The following is a 26494-nucleotide window of genomic DNA, read 5'->3' on the forward strand; positions in this document are numbered from 1 at the left end:
TCCACTTCTCAGCATAAACCAGTCTTGGAAACGGGACATTTGTGACTATGAAGCATCTCCTCAGCGATGCCAGAGTACCCAGGTGTTCGCAGTGGTTACTGCGGGGGCTGGCAGCAGAAGCCCAATTAAACAGCCACCCACCTGCCTGAAGCTGAACATGATAGAGCTGCACAATACATAAAACTCCCACCTCGTGAGTGGCAAAGCTGCTTCTCAAGGTCTTTGTTTAACTGTAGTTAAGCTCTTCCCTGGCCTAAAAATATGTGACCATAAAAATGTGAGTTATCTCACATTTCAAGATTTTTTTCTTGCCTAAAACATTGTTAATTAATCCTTATTGGGGTGTTAAGCAAGTTGTTTTTCTGTGTGCAAAACTGCATGCAAGACGAAGCAGGAGTATATTACTTCCCAGATTCCCAAGATACCTGGATAAAGACAAAAAACAACAAAAAACCCCCAAGCAACCACCAGTGACTATTTACCTGATTCTTTTCAGAAAACGCACCAGGCATCATTGATATATTGATAATATTTTAATGCCACTTCCAATGTCTACAACCATTCACTTAAACCTTGTCACTGTATTATCCAGACCAATCATGAAAAATAAAATGACCAGAAAGAACAGAACAGAATCAGTATTTTGTATCTGAAGTGTGTGGTGAAGAAATCAGAGGCAAGAGCTCAGAAACAGCATTTCTGTTAGATGGGAGTGCCGATGCTTGTTCCTTTGAGGGTATCTGATGTGCTGCCTTGGGTCCCAACTGTTTGCAACACATGGGCTAGAATCGGGCACACGAGTTTCTCCAGCAGATTCAGTTTGCACAGCTACAGGGTTACAGCCATTTTTTTAAATTTGATACACCAACAATTTATTATAACCACAGTAGTAGTGACTTGTATCAGACCAAACAGTAATCAGACAGATTTAAGTTGCATGATACAACTAATGTCACTTACAAGAGAGCAGCAGAATTAACTCATTAGGGATTTTACAGGAATGGCATACACAGAATATTCAGTTTTAAACATTTATTTTTCCACTTGAAGATTTACGGTAAGTTATGTTACTTTTTTTTTTCTAGAAATATATTACATTTAACTCGAGATCATGATGGTGATAAAAACAATTATGTACATTATCTGTTTTAACCAGTTCGTGTGAACTTGCAAATAAGAGTTAAGTCATTTATCAGTAACGATGCATCTTTATCCTCGCACTCAGAGCATATTTCTGCTGGTCCAGATTAATTTTTACTTTTTTTGACCAACTTAAGTCAGTTCTGCTGAACCACATTTATCTCGGTAAGAGAAGACAGAACACTCACTCCATAAATTATTAATCAGTATTACCCTACTATTAGAAACCTGAGAATGAGTCTAGTGCAGTTCTAGGACTCACCTGGCTTTGAGATGACTCCTATAGAGCACTTCTTCGACACAGAACTGTTTGAAAGTTTCTCTGGTTCTATTGTAGCACCTTTCAGCTTAAATCTAAGCATTGCTGTGTTTTTTTCTTCTGTAATTTTGATTACCTGTTTGGATGCTGTATTTAACAGAAGTATTTTCTTCTGTCAATACTATCTGAGCATTGAAAGGAAGATATGCACAACTGTTGCTCCCTACAAAAAGATGGTAAGGTGATTTTGACGAAATCAAGCTTGTCAGACCACGTTTGCTCTCTGGTTTATGTACAGTTAGTGTTCAGGTACTGCAACTTCAGCCAAAGGTCTGTGACTACATTTAGAAAAGCAGTAGGGGCTTAGATACCATCACTGGAATCCAAGCAGCATGCTTGTTTGCTTGCTGTATGACTGAGTTCCCACGAGAGGGTTCTGCAGTGCAAATCATTAATTCTGTTATCAGCTGGTAGTTATCAACTTGAACAGATGAATTAACGGGTTCAGAGTGCATGTTCACTGAGTAGTATGCATGTACCCCAGCATAACCTCCAGGCAGTACAACGTGTTCTGCTGCTCAATTCCCTTTAGTATAATGTACATCTACAGAAGTGATGCAAAGGAAGACTACATGTCAGATAGGCTGTAGCCCAGTAACGGAGAAAAAAAAACAAAGACAAATTTTACTGAAGCACAAAAAAATTAAACAGGAAATCAGACTGACAGTATGGTAATTCAGGCATTTTGATTAAAAAAGGTAGGCGTTGCCTTAAAAAACACTGAAAATAAGAAAGCTCCAAAATTGTCTTAAGTGGAATATCCTTTTTTTTTTTTTAAATTAACCACACACACACACAAGCACAAAAATCTTAGTGTGATCAGTCTTACAACTTTGAGATTTGTTATTTCCAGTTGGAAATACATCCCTAGCATTAGCGCTTTGCATCAAACGATGCCCCACTTACTGGGAGAACACCCATTCACTGAATGGATACAACACGGGAGTGACAGATGCTTTAGTGTCATGCTCTTTAGTGAATGCTTATTTCACTAAGACATTAACAATCACTGAAGTTTTCTGCTAGTGGTAGCATTATCAGCTGAAAGCAAAGAATTTTGGCGAGATTCAGATAATACAGCCAATGAGCTATTCAAGAGATACTAACAGATAAAACGGGAGTGCAATTAGCTTAAGTCTCACAGAACAAAACTTTGTGTCTTGTGGTAGGAACATCTGTTGCTCCTACTCCAGGATGCCCATCTGCCACTGGTGTAAGAGAGCTACATCCTCTCCCACCATGCAGTCACAGAGATGCCCAGAGAAGAGCATTTTTATTACCAGCTCTGCACCTGTAGGTTTGGGTAACTAAACTGTACGATATTTTAATGAGAAGACTCTGAGTAGAGAATGGGGCAATGTTTGTAATAAAAATTATTCACAAGGGACAATGCAAGTGCTAAACATTTAGGCATGTCTCTTCATCCAAAACGCAAAAGTTACTCCCACTGAAGAGTGATGAGAATACCTAAGGATTCCTGCAATATGCAAGTCAGCTGGTTTACATCTACACACTAACCCCAGTAGGGTAAAAAATAAATTTTCAAGCAGCGTACATGCAGAGCACTCTCCAGAAAAATGCTAATTTGGACAGTCTCCATCTCAGTCGTATTGGAGAACAAGCACTGCAACGTCACAACAAAGAGCGAGCTGCTTTAGATTTAAGATGTGAATGAAACAAAAGCTCACTGTTAAACAATGCTGCAAATATATATTGCTATGTTAAAGTATGTGTACTAAATTTCAACATATCCTAAATTTAGCAGGTCTGTCAAGTCTCCACCTATGAAAATTTCTATTGAGTTTTCAGTCTTTAAAACAGTGGTTTACAATGACAGACCTTAAATACAAATGGCTTATGTAATAGTACAATGTCTACAACGTAACATGTAATAGTACAAATGGTTACTATACGTAATAAAGACTTATTTTTCAGTACTCTGTACAAACAAGGCAAAAAAAGATGTTTCAGACACTTTGTGGTTTTTTTTCAAGAAAAATGAATAAAAAATGTGAAACTGGCAGACAGACAATGAAATGTAAAAGTTTCCATATTAAAAACAGTTGTCAAAGTTCTTCATGCATACACTGTCCTACATCCTGAAGTTGTAGTAAGTTGGCCCCATGATGTACAATCGTAATTGCTAAGACAGATAGGACTTGACTCCATTTATACATACATACAGTGATTAAATGCACTTGTTAAAAAATGAAGGCCTTTATCCAAGAGAAAATATCGGAAACATTACAGTGAAGAACACAACAGTTTTGCTGCAATAGCAAAGGGGATCGAGCGCCTTGAAGGCTGCCTTCTTGCCAGCAACAGGAGATGCTCTAACAGCTTGTCAAAGAAACAACGGTACTTGGAAGAAAGTCTAATACAGTAAACATAAAATAGAGAGTTCAGAGATCTTTAGTGTTTGTGCATAACTTGCCACCCACTTCTCTCCCTGCAGACAGTGGGAAAAAGAGTACATTTCAGTTTTCATATTCATTGACTTAGAAACAACGTAAGTCAAGCTTCCTACATGAATTCACACAGTGAAAAGTCCCTCCTCCAGAAATAGACAGGATCACTCGACTCATTTTCATTCTCATACACTATTTAAAAAACTATTAAAAAATCTGAATTTTTTTCCAAGCAGCATATTTTGCATTTGTCACTGGCAGGTTTGTTGTAGAAATCCTAGAAAGTTAAAATTATATCATACAATACAAAAACATGTAAACAAAATGGATATTTTTTAAAAGGCATGCATGCTTTTGAAAAGGATTAAAAAGTGTTTATTTTTGGTAAATAAAAGATCTCTTGCTTAGCATTTTTAAAAGCACCTTAGCGATTTAGGAGCCTAAGTCCAAATAACTTTAATTTAGATTTGGGCTCCTAAACATCTAAATCAATTCTGTAAAATCACTTAAGCACTTTGAAAAATTTTTGCCATGTCTCTGATCTTGCAGAATTAGATTTTCTGTAACCAGCAGCTAACTTTGAATCTGACACAACATTCAAGAAAGTCTCATTCATGTAATTCAGTCATCAGCTGCATTTTTTTGGATCCTCCATAACTTAGTTTATGGTATCTGTGAAAAATTTTTCCAAAGAAGATAAATATTTTGTGATGTCACTTCGCAAGTTCCTTTCTCACAGACAACACAGGATGCAACAATCAAATTTGAACAAGAATATGATTATATGCTCCTTCTGAATAGCTATTAGTGCCAAAGTTATTTGTTCAACCTGTTAAGACTGAGAAAAACAAACTTACAAAACCAGCATTAGGTAAAAAAAGAGCATTTTTGGCACCATACATTTTTAAATCTAAGCTTTTAGGCCCAAAGTATAGCAAATTAAATGTACCCACTGGCAGCTGGGAAAGCCTTATCTGAAATACAACATTTTTAAAGGAAATTTTTTTTTTTGGAAGATGCTATTTTATGATCATTAGCTGATCTCCAAGTAATGTATGCACTGGAATTTAGCCTAAATAGTCACACCAACTGTTTACACATATACTTTAGCATTCATATATATAATACAAGTATACTGTACCAACAGATCTGCCAGAATCCATATTAATACAGTCAGGCATGAAATGTAGTGTCTTCTTTTTGCTCCTGACTAACCAATTCTAACATTTTCTTTGAAATTTAGTTGCAAGGTTGCTACTTCACCTTGGGCCATAGTGTTATGGTCTGTACCTATACTTGTAAGTATTACCCTTACGTTAAATGTGCTTTGCAATTCAGCAACACCTAGTTCATAGCTCTGTAAATAATTCCTTGAAAAAGGAGAAGCTTGCCTAATTTGTACAAAGTGCACGGGGCAGCCACGGTTCTGTGTTTTGCCACCAGGTGTCTCACTCTACACACCAAAAACCACTGCATCAGCAAGTTTATAGAAACCCACCCTCTATCAAGGATCCCATAGGCACAAGATTTGCTAAAGCACTGGTAAAAATACCTCTACAGCTGGCTTTATTTTGTATTCAATTGCACAACTTCATCCAATTCACTTGGTTGCTTTTTTTCCTCCAGAAGTGGTCTAAAGTATGCTGCAGTTGCTAAAAGGACTTCTGTTTTTCTTGGTCCTCTGTTTGTTTGGTCTAAGGTTGATGACATCTCCACCATTAAGAGTGCTAGAATTTTGGTTGGAGTGACTTCCACCAGCTGTATTAAAAACACCTACAGAATTTAAAGACATGAAAAGTATTTGTATTTCTTCCTGCAGCATAATACATTAACACTTAAGTAACACTTAACCAGGGGATAGTAGTGCGCCTCAAATGCATACTCTAGTTTTTAAAGGCTTTATCTATTTCTGGGTCAGTTTTGCAGCTAAATTTGAAGTAGAGCCACTTGAAATTACTAGCCAGGCAGTATTTAAAGCTGGTATAAATCTATGTAATTGAAGGACAGCATATGTAACTCATCTGCAGATGTGTATGCTACTAATTGCATGGTAACAAAGTTATGGTTAGTTGAGTAATACAATGAAAGAAAAACATGACAATTTTAAAGTTAGAAACTTTGCTGAGAAAAAGGTAAGGAAAAAGCCTGAATAAAAAGGGAGTGCTTTAAGGAAAATAAATTAACTGACTCAGAAATGCTTTAAAGAAGGACTACAGAAGTTCAGTGTTCCCTTACAAAATGCAGTTTACAAAGACCTTCTGATTACATGCCAGATTCTTTCACCATGAGTCTCTTGTAAATCTGCACCAAGATGAGTAACACTGATACTAATTACATTTAAAAACTCAACAAGCATCCTTTCTCAAATCCTTACACAATGTTTGTTTAAACGAATTTAATAAAAGGGCACTGGCCAAATGTTAGCTAGAAACTTTAGTACATCAGTTTGAAAGTCTTGTAACTTTAGGGAGTCACAAAGTTATTTTACAGAAGGAGACAATATCCTGAGATAGGAAGTCAGTAATTAAACCCAGATTCACCTTGTATTAACTCCATAAGGAAACAGATGAGACCATAACCTTTGATGGCACAAAATACTATTTGTGGTTTTTTATTAAAGTATACATACCAATCTTGTTACTGCTTGTATGTACTAGTTCTGGATCTTCAGCTGTTTGTTGCTTGAGCCTTTGAAGATATTTATCAGCCAAATACTTAAAAACTGGAATGTTAAAAAGAAGAAAGGTACATCAGAGTATGCATAAAAATAATCTTTGTATCAATCCTAATACCTTTGTATCAAAATTCTGTGTGGTGACAAAAGCGCATTCGACACCACAGGTTTAGCACGATCTGGTAAGTCACTCACTCTCAGCGCGTCTGTGTACCTGAGCAGAATCCACATTAGTCCTGTGTCTACCCGGGTCTTAACAGTTTGCAGTACTAAAGCACAGCAGACAGAAACATCTCAATACTCCTATAATAAAGCTGGCACACACATATTGCCAAATGTTCCAATTCATGCAACTTGGAACTTTAAGTTACGTAGGAATTTAATATATATATTTTTTGCAAAAAGCCTTAGGGTAACAGCAGTCATGTAAAGTAAGTCTATTAATAAAACTTGGCAGCAACATTTTCTAATTAACTAATGCTACCCTCATTTGTATTGGGGTATAAAAAGTCTACCTAGGATTCTGAAAAAATATACAACTATAGGAGAATTTTCAGAACCTACATGTGTTATGATTATTTACATTTGTAATTAATAACTCATGTAGAGATGATAAAGAAACATTTTACATTTTCTCTTGCAGGCTTTTTTCCAAGGTGAATGTTAACAGAGAAGAAACAATTATTTTACTATTAAGTTTGCCTGATTAAACAAAAAAAGAAGTTACCAGACACTATAATTCATGATTATTCAAACCTACTCCACAAAAGATAGTGACTGAATTTTATAACAGTACTCTTACAAAATTAAATCTATACATTAAAAAGTGATACTTGGGAACTAGTAAAATATCACCAGTAGACAAAAGGCTGCAAGATATCCCATCTTTTACTGTACTTTGTTTAAATATAACTAATAAACTAAACTACAAAGTAATTGTTTGTATGAATGATTTATAAATTATTAACAGCTACAAAATAATCTGTTTAACAATTTGTATGTTGTAATAATTGAACTTCTACATATAATTGTTTTAAAAGCTCAGTGCTTACTGACAGGATTAGGACTAAACACATTGGCACTTCTAAATATTGGAGCTATGCACTGTTTGTGGAAGAGAAAGGAAAGATGTACACAAAGGAATGGGCCTAACACACCGATATCAAGTAATTCTAGCTATGTTTAAGGTGTGCTGCTAAGAAATATAAAAAGGATTGCCAACAGCATGCGACAACATGGGAAGTAACAGACCAGCTCCAAACTGGAGAGATGTACAGTGCTACAGAGCAGAGGGCAGGACAGACGCTGCTGTACCTCGTACCTTCAGTTACGTTTAGGTCTTCCTTCACAGATGCTCGGTAGAACCTTAACTTTAGCTTTTTTGCCAGTGCTTCTGCCTCTTCACTGCACAACAGAAGAAGACTGTGTAAATACTGATTTGTATCATTTGTCAGCATTTATTCTTATAGACAAAATGCTTCGTGCTAAGTTCAACATCGCAAGGTGGGTTAACAAACTCAAGACAGACAAAAAATACCTGATCCTTAATTTCTTTACAGTATCTCCACCATAAAAAGAAGGTATTTACATGCAGTTTCTTTATGACCAAAAGTAATTGCTTTTCAATATTTATTGACTCCAGTAACTAAAATTTCCCAAGGGTTCGAAGACAGGTGTCAGTGAAATCAAAAGGAAGGAGGCTGAAGCTGTAATTAACAGCACTAGAATCAGAACAATTACCACTGCAAAGTCAAAACAACAACAAGAAAATAATCCTTAAGCATATTTTAATGAAGCAGTAGACTATGCAATCAGATGAGTGCAGAGATGAAATCAAGAGTTACTTATTTCTATGAAGTGAAAGAGAACTTGTGCTAAATTTTAAGGAAAAGTTGAGGAAACTTACGAAAATTTCACCAAGGGAAATCACGTCATCAGAAAGATGACATTACTGAGGCAGACGGAGTATTCTGAGAACAAAACCTAAGTGACATACCATGAATAAAGGAGGAGTTCAAATGTAATTTTGCTTTTCCTTTGAAAAATCCTCAGTATTCTTTGAAGAGGGAGTAGAAGTTGATTTATGCCATCAATGATAGCAAACAGAGAACAAAGAAAGCCAGTGCAGGAAACAACAAAAAGAAGAAACAATTTAAATCTCTCAGGAAGATGGTAGAAATAAAGAAGTGGAGGATGATCGACTTCATCATGCAGTATTTTCTACATGATATGCTGTGGTAAATAAAAGTTAGCATTTATTAAGCTGATTTTATGGCAAGAATGAAATTGGTCATATAAACAAAGGCAGAACAAACTGACAGTAAAATCTCTTAAGAAAAATATAGTGAAGAAGGATCAGCACCATGCAGTTTGAGAATATTACCAGATACGGATTTCTATAGAGTTACAATGTTTTGATAAAGGTGAGCATAAAAACAGAGAAAAGCAAAGCAAAGTCTATTAAGATACTTTTTCAAACAACCTGTTAATACTTCATCATTTTAGCAAGCATTCACTAGCGAACTAGACAACGTAACTTCACTGGCACACAGCACAGTTTAACAGCAACTGTAAATTTTAACGGAAGAGAAAATTTACAGTTTTAGAATTTCTGATTAAAAAGAGAACCATATCATGGCACACCCAAACTCTTCACGTTATTCCTCTATTTTTTTGGCTGACACTTCGGAAGAAGGCGTGAAGCAAACAGAAAGCTCCTAGCTTTGCAAGCGCATCTGCCCAAGCAACTACACTCATGCAGCAATACCTGTCACCTGTGCTTCTAGGGCATGTTTTGATGCAGGGCATAGGTTTGACAACCTAGTATCCTAAGTCTTCACCAGAAACTCCCATAGATTTTTTTAAAAATATGTATATATGGGGGGACATATGTCGTTCTTGAAAAACAGTTAAAACTCCTACTTCTTTATGCATGAGTCATCAAGAAGATCAATCTTATTCTGCACAAGAACTGTGGGGATGTCTCCAACTTCAGTCACAACTTTTTCCTTCCAGGTAGGGATTGCTTTGAAGGACTCTCTGTCAGTTGTAGAAAACACAAGAACACAAGCCTGGGCTCCTAAAAACACACAAATCAATCACAAATAAATACAAATCAACCAACAAACATTAAAAAAAAAGAATAATAATCTATGATATTATTTCAAATATAAGGGATTTTTCAAGTTTATCCCATAAAAATGCACTTTTACCACCAGCTTGTGTCACACCAATGGTCATAAATTCCCAAATGAAAACAGACTGCCATATTATTTTGATCATCACACCCATTCTTCGTGATGGGTATGGGTCTGTTAACTTTCAAGTTATTTCCAGCATGGTGCGTGTATGCAGGGGAAAGGAAAAAGAGGGGGTGTGGAAAGCCTGGAAAAAGGGAAAGGGAGGTTTGCTTATTGCTCACTGCTCTCCACAAAGTTTAATGGAGGCCAGAAAGCAAATATTTTTCCATATGTAGTATTTGTAAAGCACACTTCATGTTATTCTTTGTGCTACAGTAATTTGGATTTTGAAAAGCAGAAAACGTGAAGTTTTCATAGAAAGTTGTGATTATTTCAAGTAAATTGTTTAATAGCTTTTTGGAGAAAATAAGTGTATTTCTAATTCATACTCATTCTATCACAGCACTACGATAAATTATACAAAATGTTTTGTACAATTGTTATGGTTTTGTAACAGCCTAAACAAACAATAGTTAAAACCTATGGATACTGAGAAGGTACTTCCACAGCTGAAATATTACTGAGTAGTCTTCTGACTGTCCAGTAGCACTATGTTATCCTCAAGAAACTACTTTTCTTTGCAAATGGAGAAACACTTTTTTTACATGCCTTTAATGTATCTGGTATTTAGTACCAGAGTGTAAAAGGAATAGCTAGCTAATGACTTTTGAGACTCTAGTGTCATCTTGTGGCGAATATTGCACCGTAATTACATACAGCATGAAAAATTATTTCATCAGTATGAATTTTCTTTTATCTATGAGTTTCACCAAGTGTCCCCCATTCCTGTATTCTGTTTGCCTTTGTGTTTCTTTGACACAAAACACTCAAGTTCTTTTACTAGGTTTCCTTTTATTTAGCTTTTCAAAGTCAAATTCAGTCTATCTTTATGAAAGTTTTCCTATGCTCTTTTAACATTCTTTCACACGCCATTAAGACCCTTCTGTTATGGTTTTATACAGAATATCAAGAACTGCCCTCAGACTTTCAAATCAAGATCTACCAGTAAAATACTAACAATGCTGTCTTCCATAATTTTCCCTATTATTTGTGTTCTAAAATTTTGGTTGTTTTCCCTCACGCCCACACCATATTCTGATGTATGCAATTACTCTGATGCAAGCCCACTTAGAATCCTGTGAAATAGGTGTAAAATTAATTATTCTTTCCAAAACAGGTTAGTTTACATTTGTCAATGCTGAATTTAACCTACCATCTCGCAAACTAGCTTAATAAAGCCTCTCAAGTTCTTTGCTCTACTGGAGATGAGAATCTTTTTTAAAAGACTCTCACCATCTGTAAACATCACCTTGTTCAGTTTTAAGACTAAGAAATCCATTGTGAATCTTCCACTCTAAGACACTTTCGCTTTATCTCTCTCCCTCCAGCCATTCCTTCTGAACGCTAAAACATGGGGATAACTTGGTAATAGTAAGTTTAGAGGGAAAAGTCCTAGCATGTGGTAGGTAAAAAGGGGGTGACATATCATCAGACCTCCTTATTCAATTCACATATAGTACATGTAGAATGCAGTGGACAGGGACAGTAGAAATAACTCAGCCTGGCCATACTGCTTTTCAAAGATAATTATATGATAGGCTGTAATAGGAATCAAACTGAAATATTTTTGAGGACCTTCAAGATTCTGACATTTAAAGGTTCTTACCAGGAAGTTAAACAACCATAATAGCAAGTGTCATCAACAATGACAAATACTATGCACTTAAGTAACTCTGTATTTCCACTCTGCTGAGGGTTTTGATCACTGGATTGTAGGAAATATCAGAATTTACTAATCCAATAATCCTGCAAAATGCTTATTTAAGAAGAGAAGAACATGCTCAATTCAAAACAGTATCAATATAGCGCAGAAGTTAGTATGGCAACAGAGTTCAACAGCAGATGCTGCAGAGCAGAGATATTATTATGTAAATTCTTTTCATCTTCTAAGAATATTGTCAAATACTCAATATTTTTATTGAGAACATAGGTTTAAGAAATTACCATGTCCATCTAGGAGCTCTAAGGAAAAAAAAATTAAAAAAGACAAAACTCAGGATTTAGGTATGTAAATACTTTTCTGTATGCAGCAACTGATCGTATTCAAAAGAGTCAGTAATATTATTACCTCACTCATCCACTGCAAATGGAGTCATACACCACCTCTGTCATACAACAGATTGTGTACAACAAAAGACACCAGCAGCAAAGGCACGGGACAGTGTCAGCTGGGAGCGTAACAGCTAAAATCAGGATGTTCTTGATGAATATTTTAAAACCAAGTTCTTCTGTAAGAAGCTGTTTCGTAAAGCTACTTTAAAGTACCAAACAAAAGGACACTGGATTTTTTCTGTGCAATTAATTACTGCTTTGATAACCCCTGTACCTTTACTTTAAAAAGGTTCCAACTGGCTATAGAATCACTGATATGATATGCATACCTAGACTAATTCAGAAAAATATTAAGAGAGTAGTGCTAGCATCTCTACTTGATTCAAGTAGAGCATGAGCTTGTCAGCTGAGAAGGTGGTGTGGTCTAATCCCAGCCAGCAACTAAGCACCACACAGCCACTCCCTCACTCCTCCCCCCTTCCCAGTGGGATGGGGATGAGAATCAGAAAAAAAGTAAAACTTGTGGGTTGAGATAAGAACAGCTTAATAGCTAAATATAATAACAATAAAAATAAAAAATATAACAATAGTAACAAAAAGGCATATAATTTTAAAAAGAGATAAATAAAACCCAAGAAGAGACAGGTGATGCACAATGCAATTGCTCACCACCCGCTGACCGATGCCCGAGCAGTGATCTGCCCCCCAGCCAACTCCCCCCAGTTTATATACTGAGCAGGATGTCCTATGGTATGGAATATCCCTCTGGTTAGTCTGGGTCAGCTGTCCTGGCCATGCTCCCTCCCAGCTTCTTGTGCACTCGCTTGCTGGCAGAGCATGGGAAACTGAAAAGCCCTTGACTTAGGATAAGCGCTACTTAGCAACAACTAAAAATCAGTGTGTTATCAACATTATTCTCACACTAAATCCAAAATACAGCACTGTACCAGCTACTAGGAAGAAAATTAACTCTATCCCAGCTGAAACCTAGACAGTAGGTCTCAGAGATCCTCAGCAGACTATCCCATCCTCTTAGACTCCGTAATTGTATTTTCTTCTTTCATAATGGTACAAAGCCTATCTAACAGAAAATGTGTAAAGACATTCCTTGCCATGAGTGGACTCACACAGGGATTTATACCTGGCACCTATTCATTTCACTCTTCTGTTCTTTGCCTCAGCTTTTTCAGGCTATAACAGAAAGCACATGCTCTCTATAAAATTGATGGTGGCTTGTTCAAACTTACAGAGATCAAAATCCAAGGTCAATGACATCATCATCCAGAAGTTCTTATGTACTGTTGGTGTTCTAACTGCTGTGGATCCTAGCTGTCTTTAACAGGCTTAGCAGGGTTTAAGGTCTCACTAACAGTATCCAAAAGAGGGCTGCCTCATTTCAAATTGGACCAGGGCAATCTTGCAGCCCTCCCATCACCATAGTTATTACAGTCAAAAGTGATTAACAAGTGCAAGCTAGAGCAATGGTATGAAGGCTTGAGAAATCTGAAGTCTAACTATTGAACAACAAAATAAGGATCCTGAGAATTTGACTAATCAGCAACTGAATATAACAGACTAATGAGCAAGATTTCTATTTTCCATCAAAAACCTAGCAAGGGTCTACTCTAGATACTAGTGGTAGTGGATGGAAGAGGATGCATACACGAAGAAGTGATCAAACACTGCCTTGAGAAACATCTGTAACATGGGCAGAACACATGGTGGTGCTAATAACAGCCACTCGTGTATATGCTTAGCATATGCATGAAGTACCTGGCCAGTCAGAAAATGTGTGATTTCCATTCGATAGAAACTGGTAAGAAGATGTATGATACAATATAAAAAATAAATTATTTTCAACTCTTTGAATTTAGGTTGCTGGACTCCTTACACTGTGAGATCACGGGCATGCAGCTACACCAGCTGCGCATATTTGCCTGTACATAGAAATGTATATATAAAACATAGAAAACCACATGACAAATCAGCTCCAATTTTGTTTCTCTGCAAAGCTGAATGAATTTGGTCCCTGGACAAGGACTCAGAAACAGACTCTGAAGCATTCATTGTGTGACCACGGACGAGCAGCTAATCCCTGAAGAACTGACACTACATAACATTTCAGGAGTATGTAAGCCCTAGTGTAAATGATAGTGGGACAGTGACCTGTAAGAGAGGCAGACCTTAAAGTAACAGCCAGCATCTCTTACCTACCTCGGAGGCATTCTCCCCTTATCAGCAATAATTGGCAATGAAATCCTTGCATTTCCAAAGTAAGCTTGACTTTTTGCTTCTATAATATATTGTGCTTGTAGACTGTTACTAAACCAAAATTGCATTCCAGGCTTCTATAATTTCCCTTGTCCTTCATGAGTCAAAGTCTAGGGCAGAACAGTCACTGTATTTAACAGCTTGAACTGTTAATATATCCATCATTCTGTCTCTGATGTGTATCCACAGGATGACTATCAGGATGCTACTTCAAAGCAGCCTCTTCAGTATAAAGATGTTGAAGGCAGAGATCTAACTGCACTGTGCTGGGCATGAATCATGAACAACATTTCAAGGTACTTAGGCAGATTTATTTTTTTTTTTTTTTTAACCACCAGGCTGCTTGTGGTGAGACCAGTAAATATACTTTTAAGCTTTTCTGAACACTCCATATTTTAGCATGTCAGTTCCAGTAATTAGAAGAAAAAGGCTTTGGCTTGAAACAACTGGAGAGAGCAAAGCACACAAGAACTGAAGGCCAGAAGAGTAAAAAGGAAGCTCCAAGAGAATCAAGTACTACCTTCTAAAATTCATATGCTCATCAGATGTAAAATAACAGAATGATCTATTTCCACATGAGGATAAAATGAAATAAGAAAATAAAGATCTCTGAAGAAATGGACAACTAGAAATGTTACCAAAACACGATCGTGAAATAGAAAAAGGTCAGAGGGCTATACCACCCTGAAACAGCATGGCATAACTATTATTTTCCCTCTAAATGAGGTAATTTTATACTACAGCAATGTATTTTTCCCAGCCATCGGGTAATTAGTTTGACAAGAACTCAATCATGGAATCTTTGCCAGGTCTTCAAATCTCTCACATTAAAAAACAAAAAGGAAAGATTTTCACAACCATTGTTAAATTATATGCAAAGAAAGCCTAAGTATGCAATCTGTAACTAGCTAAAAAGATAAACTGCCTTTATACAACTGAATAATAGAGTTTCTACTTTATGAAGTAAATACACTTTCTTTATTACTCCGTTGTGTTAATGTGTTCAAGGCAGCCTGTACCAGCAAGAGAACTGTTGTGCCTAGAAAACTATCTTTCTAGGATGACTGGTGGATTTTTTTTGCCTTGGATTAATTTCTAAGTGCCTCAGCCATAGTTTTTGGAAGATTTACAAATACATGTCTTACAGAAGTAATAAAACACTTTTAGAGGAAAAATATAAATTTGCATTTGTGTGTTTGAATGGCTACACTGTGTCCAGCTTCTGTGCTGATATTTGTCTCATTTTGTTCTATGTTTTTTAAAGGGCACTACTGAGCATCCTACAAAAAGTGGCACTTAATTAAGGACAAGCACCTTGCATGAAGGGGAAAAATATTTAAGAACTGAAAAGGCTAACTAAAGATGCTTTGCACACATGTGAAATAACTCAAATTCTTAATACAAAGACAGGAAAATATTTTAGAGATGTGCAGACTGAAAAAAACACCACCAACTACCAAATAACAAACACGGTATTTTCACCTCTATAGTAGGCCTTTGTTATTGCATCAAATTCTTCTTGACCCGCAGTGTCCCATAACATTAGCCTGACATCTTCGTCATTAACTCTGAAATAAACGAGTTTTGTAATCAATATAATGAACAAGAGCAATTCAAAACAACTGTCATCTACAATATAAGAGTAATTCAAGTCAAATTTAACTTGATTTAAATATAATGTAACTTAATAATGGTTCACCTCTGTAACATATTATGGCAACAGTCCCTCAATTGTAATACAATTGTTAGTGAAGAGCATGTAATATATTTTCCTCTTCTTCCTCTACATTTCTCTCTATGAGGAAAAATAATATAGACATCAAAACAAAACTTAAGTGCCTGAATAATGGTCCTTTTGTCTTTTTAATGAGATTACAGAATTTATAGAAATTTCTTATTTCTCATTACCACTGTATTTTCCATTTTATCAAACGTAATTATCTACTTATCTACTTATATTGCACAGAGACAAAATCTATAGCATATTTAATTTTTTCCACAGTAATTTTAATCTATATTGTCTAATAAATTTGTGTAATAGTTTTATCATAAGCACTTCCACTTCTTCCAGAGATTACAAAAAAACCCCAAAACACCAACAGGTGCTAGAATACAAAGAGAAAACTTGTCAGAAAGCTTAGCACAACAGAGGTTCCAAATGTTATTTAGAACTCTAAATTTTGGATGGGAAATAGAGTGATACAATTGTAGCCCACAGTGCAAGACAGAAAACAACTCCCTTCACTGTGCTTCAGAAACAGCAGGCCTTGTCTTCCAAGCCTTCATAAATCTTAGGGTTACAACAGAACAAAGAAAAGGGGAAAAGTAAAAACCAATAGTATGGCATCTGTTTAATACATACTGGATTTGTCTTTCCAGGAAATCTACACCAATAGTTTTCTTGTAGTCTTTTGTAAAAATCCCCTTGCAATATCGCTGAATCATACTAGACTTTCCAACAGCTCCATTTCCTACTACCACCACCTTGATGGCCACCTCCATATCTTCTTCCAACATCTCTGCAGCCCAAGTGACTCTCTAGCTTACTCAGGAAACTATCGATCTGTAAACAAAGTAGATAGCTATGTTCATAAAAATGCTATGACTAGAAAGCCAGAGGAAATACAATCACACATTAGGATTCACAAAGACTGTACAATTTATTTTCAGCTCTGCCACAGACTGCTTAAGTGACCTCAGGCAAGTTATTTAGCCAGTCTGTACTTTGATTTGCCACTTATTAATTGGAAATTAATATAACTATTCATTAAAAATATCCTTCCACTGTACAAATGTATTTTATATGTTGATTATGTTCCTGATGCTCCACTGCTAACACATACAAGAGACTCAACTTATCAACCTAGCACATAGCATGAGTTTGAAGTATGGCAACTTCAAACTACGGTCACTGTTTCCTTACACCCAGTTCAGATATCATCACCTAACACCAATGCTGATGCTCTGAAGACATAAACCCGTATCATTCTGTGATTATAACCCTTACTTCAGTTCTTATGAACTTGTCTAAATTTGTCTTTCTGAGGAAGTTGAGAAAAATCATAATCAAATAAATTTGTGTGTTCTTATTGATTTCATTTTTGGCATGTGAATCAAAACTATTATTTATCAAAAATATTATTGGGTAATTGTGAAGATAATGCATTTTCCAAAGGTGTTTTTTTAAAACAAGAAATTGAATAATCCAACTGTTTTAAAACATTTTTTAAATGTTTAAACTTTTACATAATGTACCTTATCAATACTCAAGTCATTTACATTTAAAAAGTCTATATCCTCTTAGGTGTGACCATAACCTCACATAACACGGCCGCTGCAGGGGAGCTATCTCATTCTCCTCTGATTTAATTTTGCCCATGTACACCGGACATTGTCTACAGACAAAGCCGAGTTGCTGAAGTATATGGACAAAGTTCACAGCGCAAGCGGTTTTATAGCGGACGCAATTTTTTATATAAACTAAAATTCCAATGTGCAAAAATGGAAAATAATTTATTTGGCTTGCTGTAAAGATATTTCCTTCAAGTTTTGGGTGGTTTTGTTTGGTTGGTTGGTTTTTTATGAGGAAGAAACGGAGACGCACATAAAAGCTAAGTTTCCCCCGCGTTTTGCTGTGCCCGGGTACCATCACAGTAACGCTTCTCATTTGCAGAGCAGCAAATTTCCTCCCAAGAGGTCAGTAACCCTCCTTTCAAAGGAGGGGAAGACTCACCTATGGTAAAAACTTTGCCCCGTGCTGGAAGAGCTGGGCTACCCGATACCCCGGCCCCGGCTCACCCAGGCAGATAACGTTTCTGGATTGCCTTTGGGTGCCTCAAAGATCGGCGTACACACATTTTTATCGGGTATTCGGCAAGCACCGCTAGAACTGCCGCTGGGTCGGCCCGCACAATCCGGATGGCCATTTTAAGCGCGGACCGACGCTCGCCGGGCACAGCCCTTCGGGGCTGCCCGCGGCCGCCTCCCGGCTCTGCCCGGGGGGCGCCGCCGCAGCCACGCTGAGGGTGGAGGCTCGGCCGGCCGCCCCGCGCCCCCTCCCGCGGCCCGCCCCGCCGCCTGCCTGGCCCCGCTCCCCGCCAGGGCCCGGCCCGGCCCGGCCCGGCCCGGCCCGGCAGCACCCTCCCTCCCTCCCGCCCGCCTCCGGACGCCCCCAGCCGCCGGGGCCCCGGTTCCCGCCCGCCCGCGGCCCCTCTCACCGAGCCCCGGCGGGAGCGGGGCGGGCGACGCTCCCTCAGAGCGCACGGCGGCGGCTCCACCTCAGCGATGGCGAGGGAGGGAGGCAGGGACGGGGAGACGGAGGGAAGGCCAGAGGAAACCGCTCGCTGGGGCCGACCCAACCCGGACGCACATCCCGGCTCCCCCGCCCGGAAACGCCGTCAGGACCGGGGGCGCCGCTCGGGGAGGCGCCCGCCCGCTGCCCCCGCCCCCGCGGCGGCGGCCCCCGGCTGAGGCGGCGGCGGCGGCCCCGGCCCACAGGCGCCGGCGGGGAGGCGGGAGGCAGCCGGGGCGCTCGGCGGGGGCTGGTCGGGCGCGGGGAGGCGCGGGGGTGGGGGCTGGCGGGAGCCCCTCCCGTGGGGTTCGGCTACGGGGCCGCTGGCCGCCCGAGGCCGGGGAGAAGCGAAGGAGAGGCGGCGGGTGGGCTCTGCCGGCCCGGTTGTGGGAGGGTTTCGTCTGGGTTCCTGAGGAAAGATCCGGGCAAGGCTGATCTTCCCGGCCCCCAGGTGCCTTCATCCCTCTTCCCTCCCTACCCGGCGGCCTCTCTTCCTCGCCTCATCTTCCATGGAAGACAAAGCCCTGTGTGGCCGCCCCTGGGCTCTCCTCAGGCTATCGCTGAAGGCAGCTGCTGTTCCTGTGGGCAGTACCCATTTCTTTTTGACCAAGGTGTGAGCGTACCAGCTCTCAGCCCATCACCATGGCACATGGTCGGCCAGATCCCACACTTTATATAAAACAGAATATGATACGTTTTAGCATAATTGTAGATATGATAGTCTTAAGATCTGAAGATGTTCTGTTGTTTGGTTTTTTAAAGTTAGATTGATAAAATATGTCCTCTGCCTTAAAGTCCCTTTCTCTTTTTATACTGCAAAGAACATCTTGTTGGCTGGGGTGGCTGCTCTCAGTGTCCCCAGCACTCCTGCTACTCAAGTATGGCCGAGTAACACGCGGGCATTACCAAGTTCAGGTTGGTGGAAACTGCTCAGCACAACTGAAGTGTCTTTATCCCTGTCCTGTCCTTCCCAAGGCTACATATTCACTCTAGAGTGAAGTGTTGGTGTTGCCTGTGTCTAAATAAATACGTTTTGGATTAGCCCATTTTGCAGCTAGACCTCAAAAGAATAGTTAAATTTTACACATGGTTTTTATTCTGAAATTTATGCTTTTGTTTGGTTAATGCTAACTCCAGCTGCTAGTCTCAGAGTCCGTCTGATGCCAGGGCTTGTGTGCGCCAAAAGGCCTTGAATTAGAGCCCTCCCCATTAATTCTAAGAGAAATTTGTTACCTGCCTAATACCAAAGTAATTATGTCAGAAATGTTCCTTATTGTACTTCCCAGGTTTCTTCATGGGAGACGTGAGGTGCATGGCTGGGATTCATCTCTCCTAATACTATATTGTAAACATTTGTATGGTATGGTTCACCTTCAGATGGCTGTCAAGTGGTCCAGGTAAACCACTTCCTCAGTTTTCTCTGTTGACTGGAAAAGGAGCCTGTGGCCACAGCCCTACAAGATTAGAGGAGACATATCCTATCCTAAGTGCCCTCATTTAGGCAGTAAGTTAGTGACTGCTGTAAATAACTTTAGTTTCTAATTTTCTGTTCTTTAAAATCCCTATATTGGGTAATGCTTTTATGAAGTGTAAGGCTAGAACATGTACTATGACCTGTCTGTCATACTGGTGATACACAGATACTTCTTTGTGAAACCCCAACAATTCAGTGAGGCTAAACTGTTCCACCATGTCTTATGAGTATATTGAGAGCAATTCAGGAAACTTTTCTTACCATGTCCCACAAGGGAAAGAGAAGAACAGAGGAACTGATACATTCACAGATTTCAAGGCTTTAGCCATATACATGATTTGATGACTCGTGATGAGATCAACCAGCAGTGTAACTTGTTTGCAACTAAAAAATTGTATCTATTTTCAATTTGTCTAAATTAAAATTCCAGTCACTATCTTACTACGTCTTTTCATGTAGATTGACTGGCACCTACTTTTCGATATCTTTTCCATTTGCAGGTACAAGGATGAACTAATGAATAGCTGTGAAACTTCTCTTCAACAAACTGGATATCCCCAGTCCCGTAAGACACCTATAATAATGCTAACTTTTCAGCCTCTAGATCACTTTCTGTGACACTCCTTTGAACACTTTCCAGTATTTTGATGTTGTAAGCATATACACCAAATTAGGAAGAAAATTATACCTAATTAGTGTTATAGTAGTAGATGTACAGAGGCGAGGCAACTTCCTACCTTCTACTTTGTATTTCCCTTTACAGACCCCCGAAAGGTCACACTAATGCCTTTTGCCATACCATTTCACCAAGGTCTCCTACTCAGTTTTCTGTAGGTTCTCCTGTAGTTACTGCCTTCTGTGGCAGGTTTTATTTAACATGAGTGTATAGCCCATATTCTTTTTTTTTCCAGATGTATTATGGTGCAGTTAGCGACAAGGAAATGATTTTGTTTGACTGTAAGACAAATCAAATCGATCTGTAACAGGAAGGTAATGCTGTCCTTTAATAAAGTCATCTGTCTGTTAATGGCAAGCTTTACATGAATATCATTGTCTGATTAATCAATAAAAATGTTAAATAATCTTTCACCAAGACTCCTTGGGAGTCCCATTAGAGTCACTTTAGTTGCTGATACCTCCATAATCACAACTATGTTTTGAAATTCCTCAGTGAGCCAGTTTAATGCATCTGCTGCATGCCCTCTTTTTTCCACACAATGTATGCATTTCAGTCAATGCAATCCTGAAAAAAAGAAAAACACAAAATGACAATGCAATCCTGAAAAAAAGAAAAACACAAAAATAGCCATATTTTTATGGCTATTTTTGTAATTCTGAACATTCTAATGTTTAAGACTGCAGTTACTAATGCATTGCTATGTAAAACTTAACAGCAGCTTCTTGTTATAATTTGTTTTCTGTGAAAATACGCTTCATGCTGGCTGGACTTTTAGTCACTATATTTTTGTTAATGTCATATTTCCATTTATATATGTTTGCATTTTACTATCTTAAATCCTTTTAAAGTTGGATGTTAATGTAATAGTTGCTCAAATAGAATACCTAGGAGCTGAACTGCATGCTAGTAAGTCATTGAGAGTAAGATCATACAGCTGAAGTAGAACATGTAGGGTCAGAGACACAGTGCATGGTGATGCGCTCCTTTGAGTGGATGACTAAGATCACCAGTTCCCACAAACTCCTAAACTTACAGGGGTGTGAGTGGACCTTGCCATAGCGAGGCATGCAGTGAGCTGCAGTGATTCCCTGTCTCAGGCTTCCTCTCCTCTGTACTGCACTGCTTGACAAAGACACCAGGTTAACACTTGCCAAGAGAGACGCTTCTCCACAATTCAGCAACTCAAACTTATAGACACAAACCATCCAGACTTTTTGAAAGGTTTGAGTTGGAAATGAAGGTTTGCCTCTCAAATCTGCTGCCACTAATGTTCTTCATTATTCTTTTCTCTCTTTCTCGCTCTCCCATTACTAAGAGCCTTGCAAATTTGCAATTCTGACCTACCATTTTCTTCTGACCTACTATTTCTGTTGTTAGCATTTATTTTGTAGATTTTATGTATTGTCCTCTCTATGATATCAGAAGAACTAATTTTCTAAACCATGCCTGTAAGGAATTGTCTGAGTCGCCTAAAATAAAAATGATCCCAAGCTTTTAATTAGATTCCAAGCTTACATGTCACACCCAATACAGTGTACTCTCAGCAGTTTAATGTTTTCTTTCTTTCATTAAACAAAATCTCTTCTGAAAGTTGGAGATAAAAATACACAACCTAATCACAGGAATATCTAGGTATGAAAAAAAGTATTCACTTGAATGCCACAGTATAAAAGTGTTAGTAGCTATGCAGTATTTCTTTACGTGAAGCCCGTCGGTGAAATACAAAGTCCAATTTTAAAAATATTTTCTTGCATTTGTGACACTAAAAATTTATTCTACAAATAATCCAGTTTTGCTTGGCATCTAAATGAAAAAAAAGGCAAAAATAAGTTCTTAGAAGCCATACCATTTTTCACTGCCATTTATTTTTAACTTTCATACTTTTCATTTATATATCATATTCAATTTTAATTTTCATATATTTCACAAACATACAAAAATATAAATTCTAAGTATATTGTTTTTGTATTTTTTGAAACTGATGATTGTATGACATTGTCATTTTGTAATCCCAGGGTTGGGGCTATGTCAACAAGGTCAGAGAAAGTAAGATGCGTTGCCCTGAAGTATTTTTATGCCTATTTTTGTAATTCTGAACATTCTAATGTTTAAGACTGCAGTTACTAATGCATTGCTATATAAAACTTAAATATGCCCAAACAGATGTGATCTATGAGTAGAAGTTTATGAGCCTTGAGATGTCAACAGTTATAAAGACATTTCTCATGCTGAAGGCAATAGTTTCTATGCTTAGGTGTAAACAAACCAAGATAAGTTGCTGGCAGCAGTGTTTTCAGCTAATTTCAGCCAATATATTCAGGGATGCTGTTGAATTAGCAGGTACAAACAGTGCATCATACAATGAAAAAGTAGAATTTCTAAATACAGTTATTTCTTTTAACTCTATAGAGACTGATTTAAAAAAGTCAAAATAATTGATCTGTGTCCTATGTGTTTTTTGAGTAATAAGAATGTAAAGAGAAGAGAAATGGAAATATCTGAGGACAACATCAGGATCGAAACACTAAATAATAGATAATTCAGTTATATGTATTGAAGAATCATGCTTAGTTTTAGTATTTGCTATAGCTCACTTCATCTGGAAATGCATTTCCCAAAGAAAATGCTGAAAGTTGTGTATATTCAGAGTTACTGATAAACTGGTATTAGCTGAGTTGTTTGTAGCGATGGACTTGCTTCTCTTTTCCTGCTCTTGCTACTTTAAATATGTATCCAGTGAATGAAATGTCATGGGTGTTTGAGAGAGATCTGCCACGAAACAAGAAGGAAATGAAGATATTAGCCTTAATTGGGTAATCATTTTGAATGCATTTCTTGGTAGCACAGAAAATGCTTATTTAACATTTGTCACACAACAAAGGTACGAAGACATAGATAGCAAAGGAGGGAGGAACTGAGTCAAAATTAGCAATAAAGATCTTGAAATTAAATATTTGCAACGGCATTAGCACCATAATCCCCTAGAAAATCAGGTTCTGAATACTGCTTATCAGTCTTTCATGTAATGGATCTCCAAATCAAAATTTCAATGACCGGGGGCAAAATAAGGAGAGCTAGAAGTAGAAATTATTTGAAGATAAGAAAACAAACCAAACACTCTTCTGATTAAAATTTGCTGCTGAAGGTAGCTGAAGAGAACTGTCTTGATGATCTCAAGGCTTAGGCAGTCAGATTTTTTTATTAGTAATTAATTCCTTTATTTAAATTTGGCAGGATATACAGACCCTTCTGAAGTATTTTGGAGAACACAGTGCTTACTATAGTCAAGCAAACTAGTGGCTTATTTTTACTTTATTTTCAGGGAATGTTGTTGGTTGGAGCATTACATCTGACATACAGCTTGCCTGAAAGTCAGTGGATCTGAAGAATCAGAGTAACCTAGAAGACTGTTACCTGTATATGTACATGAAATGCTAAGGCTTGGACAACAGGCCCAAGCCAGAGTTGACCTATAGATGAACCCTGTATATTTTATAACTGATAACCATTGTGCTAGTAGGTATTGTACTAAGTTATAACAGCCCACTTATGCTGGTGTAAAAAGTGCTAAAGCATTGAAATACTGCAGCCTGAACAACAGGCCCCAAGCTGAAGCTGCTAACTTAGCATGTAGTCATTAATAAAATATGTAAACTCGCTAGCGAAAGATGCAGCTTAGACAAAATATAATCAGTAGTTAGGAGAGAATGTATCTAACTTTCCTTGTTTAGCCTTGTTCAAGTCTGAGAACCCAAGTGTTTGGCCTTGTTAGAAACTCCATTGGTTCCCCCCCTGAGTCCTGGCCAAGCTTTGGGTGGAATCCAACAGGAGAATGAAACCAGAAATTTTCCACTCAAAACAAAGGTGCCAGCTATTCTGGCTTGTCGATCTCTGGTATATAAGGCTGGACCCGCTCACAGTGACTTTGGAAGCCTCACCTATGGGTGGATGCACCGCGTAGGATTTCCCACTTGCCGGGACAGGCTCTCCAAATCCTCGCTGTAACCGGGGCTCCCCAGCGACTGCGGATCTGGATGATGATGATAATATATGCAAGTGGTGATGTATCTTTCTTAATCACTATTCTCTCTCTCATGTAGTAATGATGTGATGCATTACCCTGTATTTTCCTGTTTGTTGCTTTAAGTGCCCTATTCTGCTTTTTCTTACTGCATGTTTTCTGTATTACACTGTTACATTATTTGGTTATCACCAGTAAAATATGCCTACTCTTGTCACTCTGGTGTCTGAGTCTAATTGGTATTCTTAATCAGCAAAACAGTACATTACATATATATGTACGTTACAGCACATGTGCATATGTTAACTGAAATACCTTGTGAAAATCCATCTTTTTTAACATCTCTGTATTTTGTGAATAAACATTTTGACAGCATTTCTGGGAAGAATTAAGCAGACAATAGAAATGAGATACAAGGGAGGTCACAATAATCCTGTGAAATTAAAAAGATTCCAATTAACTTGTTTCTTAAAACTATGAAATATCTAATAGAAAAAAAATTTGAAATATTGGCAGCAATTTCTGTGGGGAAATTAGCTTGCTATTCAACAGGATAAAGTCAAGAGGTCTAAGAAGGTCAGAGGGAAGCAGACACTTCCATTGCTTTAGTCCCGAGAACTTGTTATGAAAATACATAAATTAATTAAAACAAAGCTACCCAGAGAACTAAGCTGTGAAGAGTTTTTCTTGCTACTCACTGACATTTGTAAGTGCTGTTCAGACTTTCTGTAGAGCTGTACTTTAATCCTCATGTGAAATTAGACGAAAATGCTGCTATGAAGTGCAAAACCTTCCTAATGATAAACTAATGCCATTCAGGAACTGGAATCACCAGAATGTGAGTAAGTTATAGTTAAGTGAGGTCGTTCTCAGAGGCAATTATGGGTTTTACAAAGATAGTAATTTGCTGCTTTTCTTCATAGATACACTGTCATTCATCAACGTTTAGTTTCCCCCACATTTTTCAGGTTCTCTTTTGAGTCACTGAAGGCTTTATAGGAAGTAGATGATTTGAGAAATACCTTGTGTGACCTTATCTATTTTGTGGCCCAATCTTGGCAGTCAGTAACATGTACTTACAGTGTAATAGCATTTGAAACTTGCAGTGGCAGGAATTAGAGAAAAAAAACATACACGTGGAACCCTGTAGCTAGGCATGTAATGTATTTGCCTAGCTGCCAGATTTTTATTATTTGAAAAATTTTTCAGGGACTGGAATAATTCATAATTGTCACATCAGTAGAAGTGGAAGAAATCAGCTTTGTGTACAATGAGTCATATGTGTGCAGACTATTTCTGAGGTAAGTTAATGTCTTATGTGAGACTGATGTAACCTTATTTTAAACCTGCTCTGGTAGATACAAGGTGTTAATTTACTGTATTGAGTAGTCAGCATCTTTGTATCATTTTTTTGAACATTATTTCCCCACATTACAAATTCTGCAGGTTGACGGGTGTCTTTGCAGACACTTGTTGCTAGAAAGCAGTTTAAATGCGGACTGGCACATTATGTGCTGTTATTCCAGTTCAGCCTGTAAAGTTCAGCCCTTTTCAGACAAAAAATACCATGAAACAAGCTAAACGTTTGAGATTATCATAAACCAATTTTGTTTCAGGACATGTATTTCTGAAATCAAGACACTGATAATCACCATCTGAGTAAAAGCTTTGAAATATCGCACTACTGCAAAACAACACAAGTATTTGGGGAAAATGTTGCTATGATCTACCACAGTCAGGAAGAGACTCATATATACCATATGTTACAAAATTGTCTATGTTATATCTCATCTGGTTTCTACTGTGACATGCCATCTGTCTTGTATTCAAAATCTATGGAAAAGTAACTGCTGAACTCTGTAACGA

The 26494-nt window shown here is 38.0% G+C and overlaps 1 protein-coding gene and 1 long non-coding RNA gene across 13 annotated transcripts; one reads left to right on the plus strand and one right to left on the minus strand.

The window, feature by feature from the left end:
• Positions 1 to 514: 514 nt before the first annotated feature.
• On the minus strand, positions 515 to 18539 carry RAB23 (RAB23, member RAS oncogene family). Of its 9 annotated transcripts, none has more exons than XR_012628030.1 (10): positions 18381 to 18520; positions 16526 to 16726; positions 15863 to 15958; positions 15646 to 15731; positions 9464 to 9620; positions 8538 to 8597; positions 7863 to 7945; positions 6497 to 6589; positions 5420 to 5640; positions 515 to 2003 (listed from the first exon to the last, which is right to left on the minus strand). XR_012628030.1 is itself a non-coding variant. In XM_074861773.1 (9 exons), the coding sequence occupies exons 2-9, from the start codon at positions 16678 to 16680 to the stop codon at positions 5501 to 5503; spliced, it is 870 nt and encodes a 289-aa protein (XP_074717874.1). In that variant the 5' UTR covers positions 16681 to 16726; positions 18381 to 18520; the 3' UTR covers positions 515 to 5500. The 9 variants fall into 9 exon arrangements, 5 of the variants coding, with proteins under 5 accessions (XP_074717874.1, XP_074717876.1, XP_074717875.1 ...); XR_012628029.1 differs by having other exon boundaries at positions 515 to 3908; XM_074861773.1 differs by having other exon boundaries at positions 515 to 5640.
• Positions 18540 to 18730: 191 nt separating this feature from the next.
• Positions 18731 to 24845, plus strand: LOC141941746 (uncharacterized). Of its 4 annotated transcripts, none has more exons than XR_012628410.1 (6): positions 18731 to 19065; positions 19276 to 19369; positions 19741 to 19851; positions 20429 to 20493; positions 20840 to 20918; positions 23930 to 24845. It is a non-coding gene; the product is annotated as an uncharacterized LOC141941746 (long non-coding RNA). The 4 variants fall into 4 exon arrangements; XR_012628409.1 differs by having other exon boundaries at positions 18731 to 18905; XR_012628407.1 differs by having other exon boundaries at positions 18731 to 19369.
• The last annotated feature ends 1649 nt before the right edge of the window (positions 24846 to 26494 follow it).

Source organism: Strix uralensis, chromosome 3 (genome assembly GCF_047716275.1).
Source record: "Strix uralensis isolate ZFMK-TIS-50842 chromosome 3, bStrUra1, whole genome shotgun sequence".
NCBI classification, from domain to species: Eukaryota; Metazoa; Chordata; class Aves; order Strigiformes; family Strigidae; genus Strix; species Strix uralensis.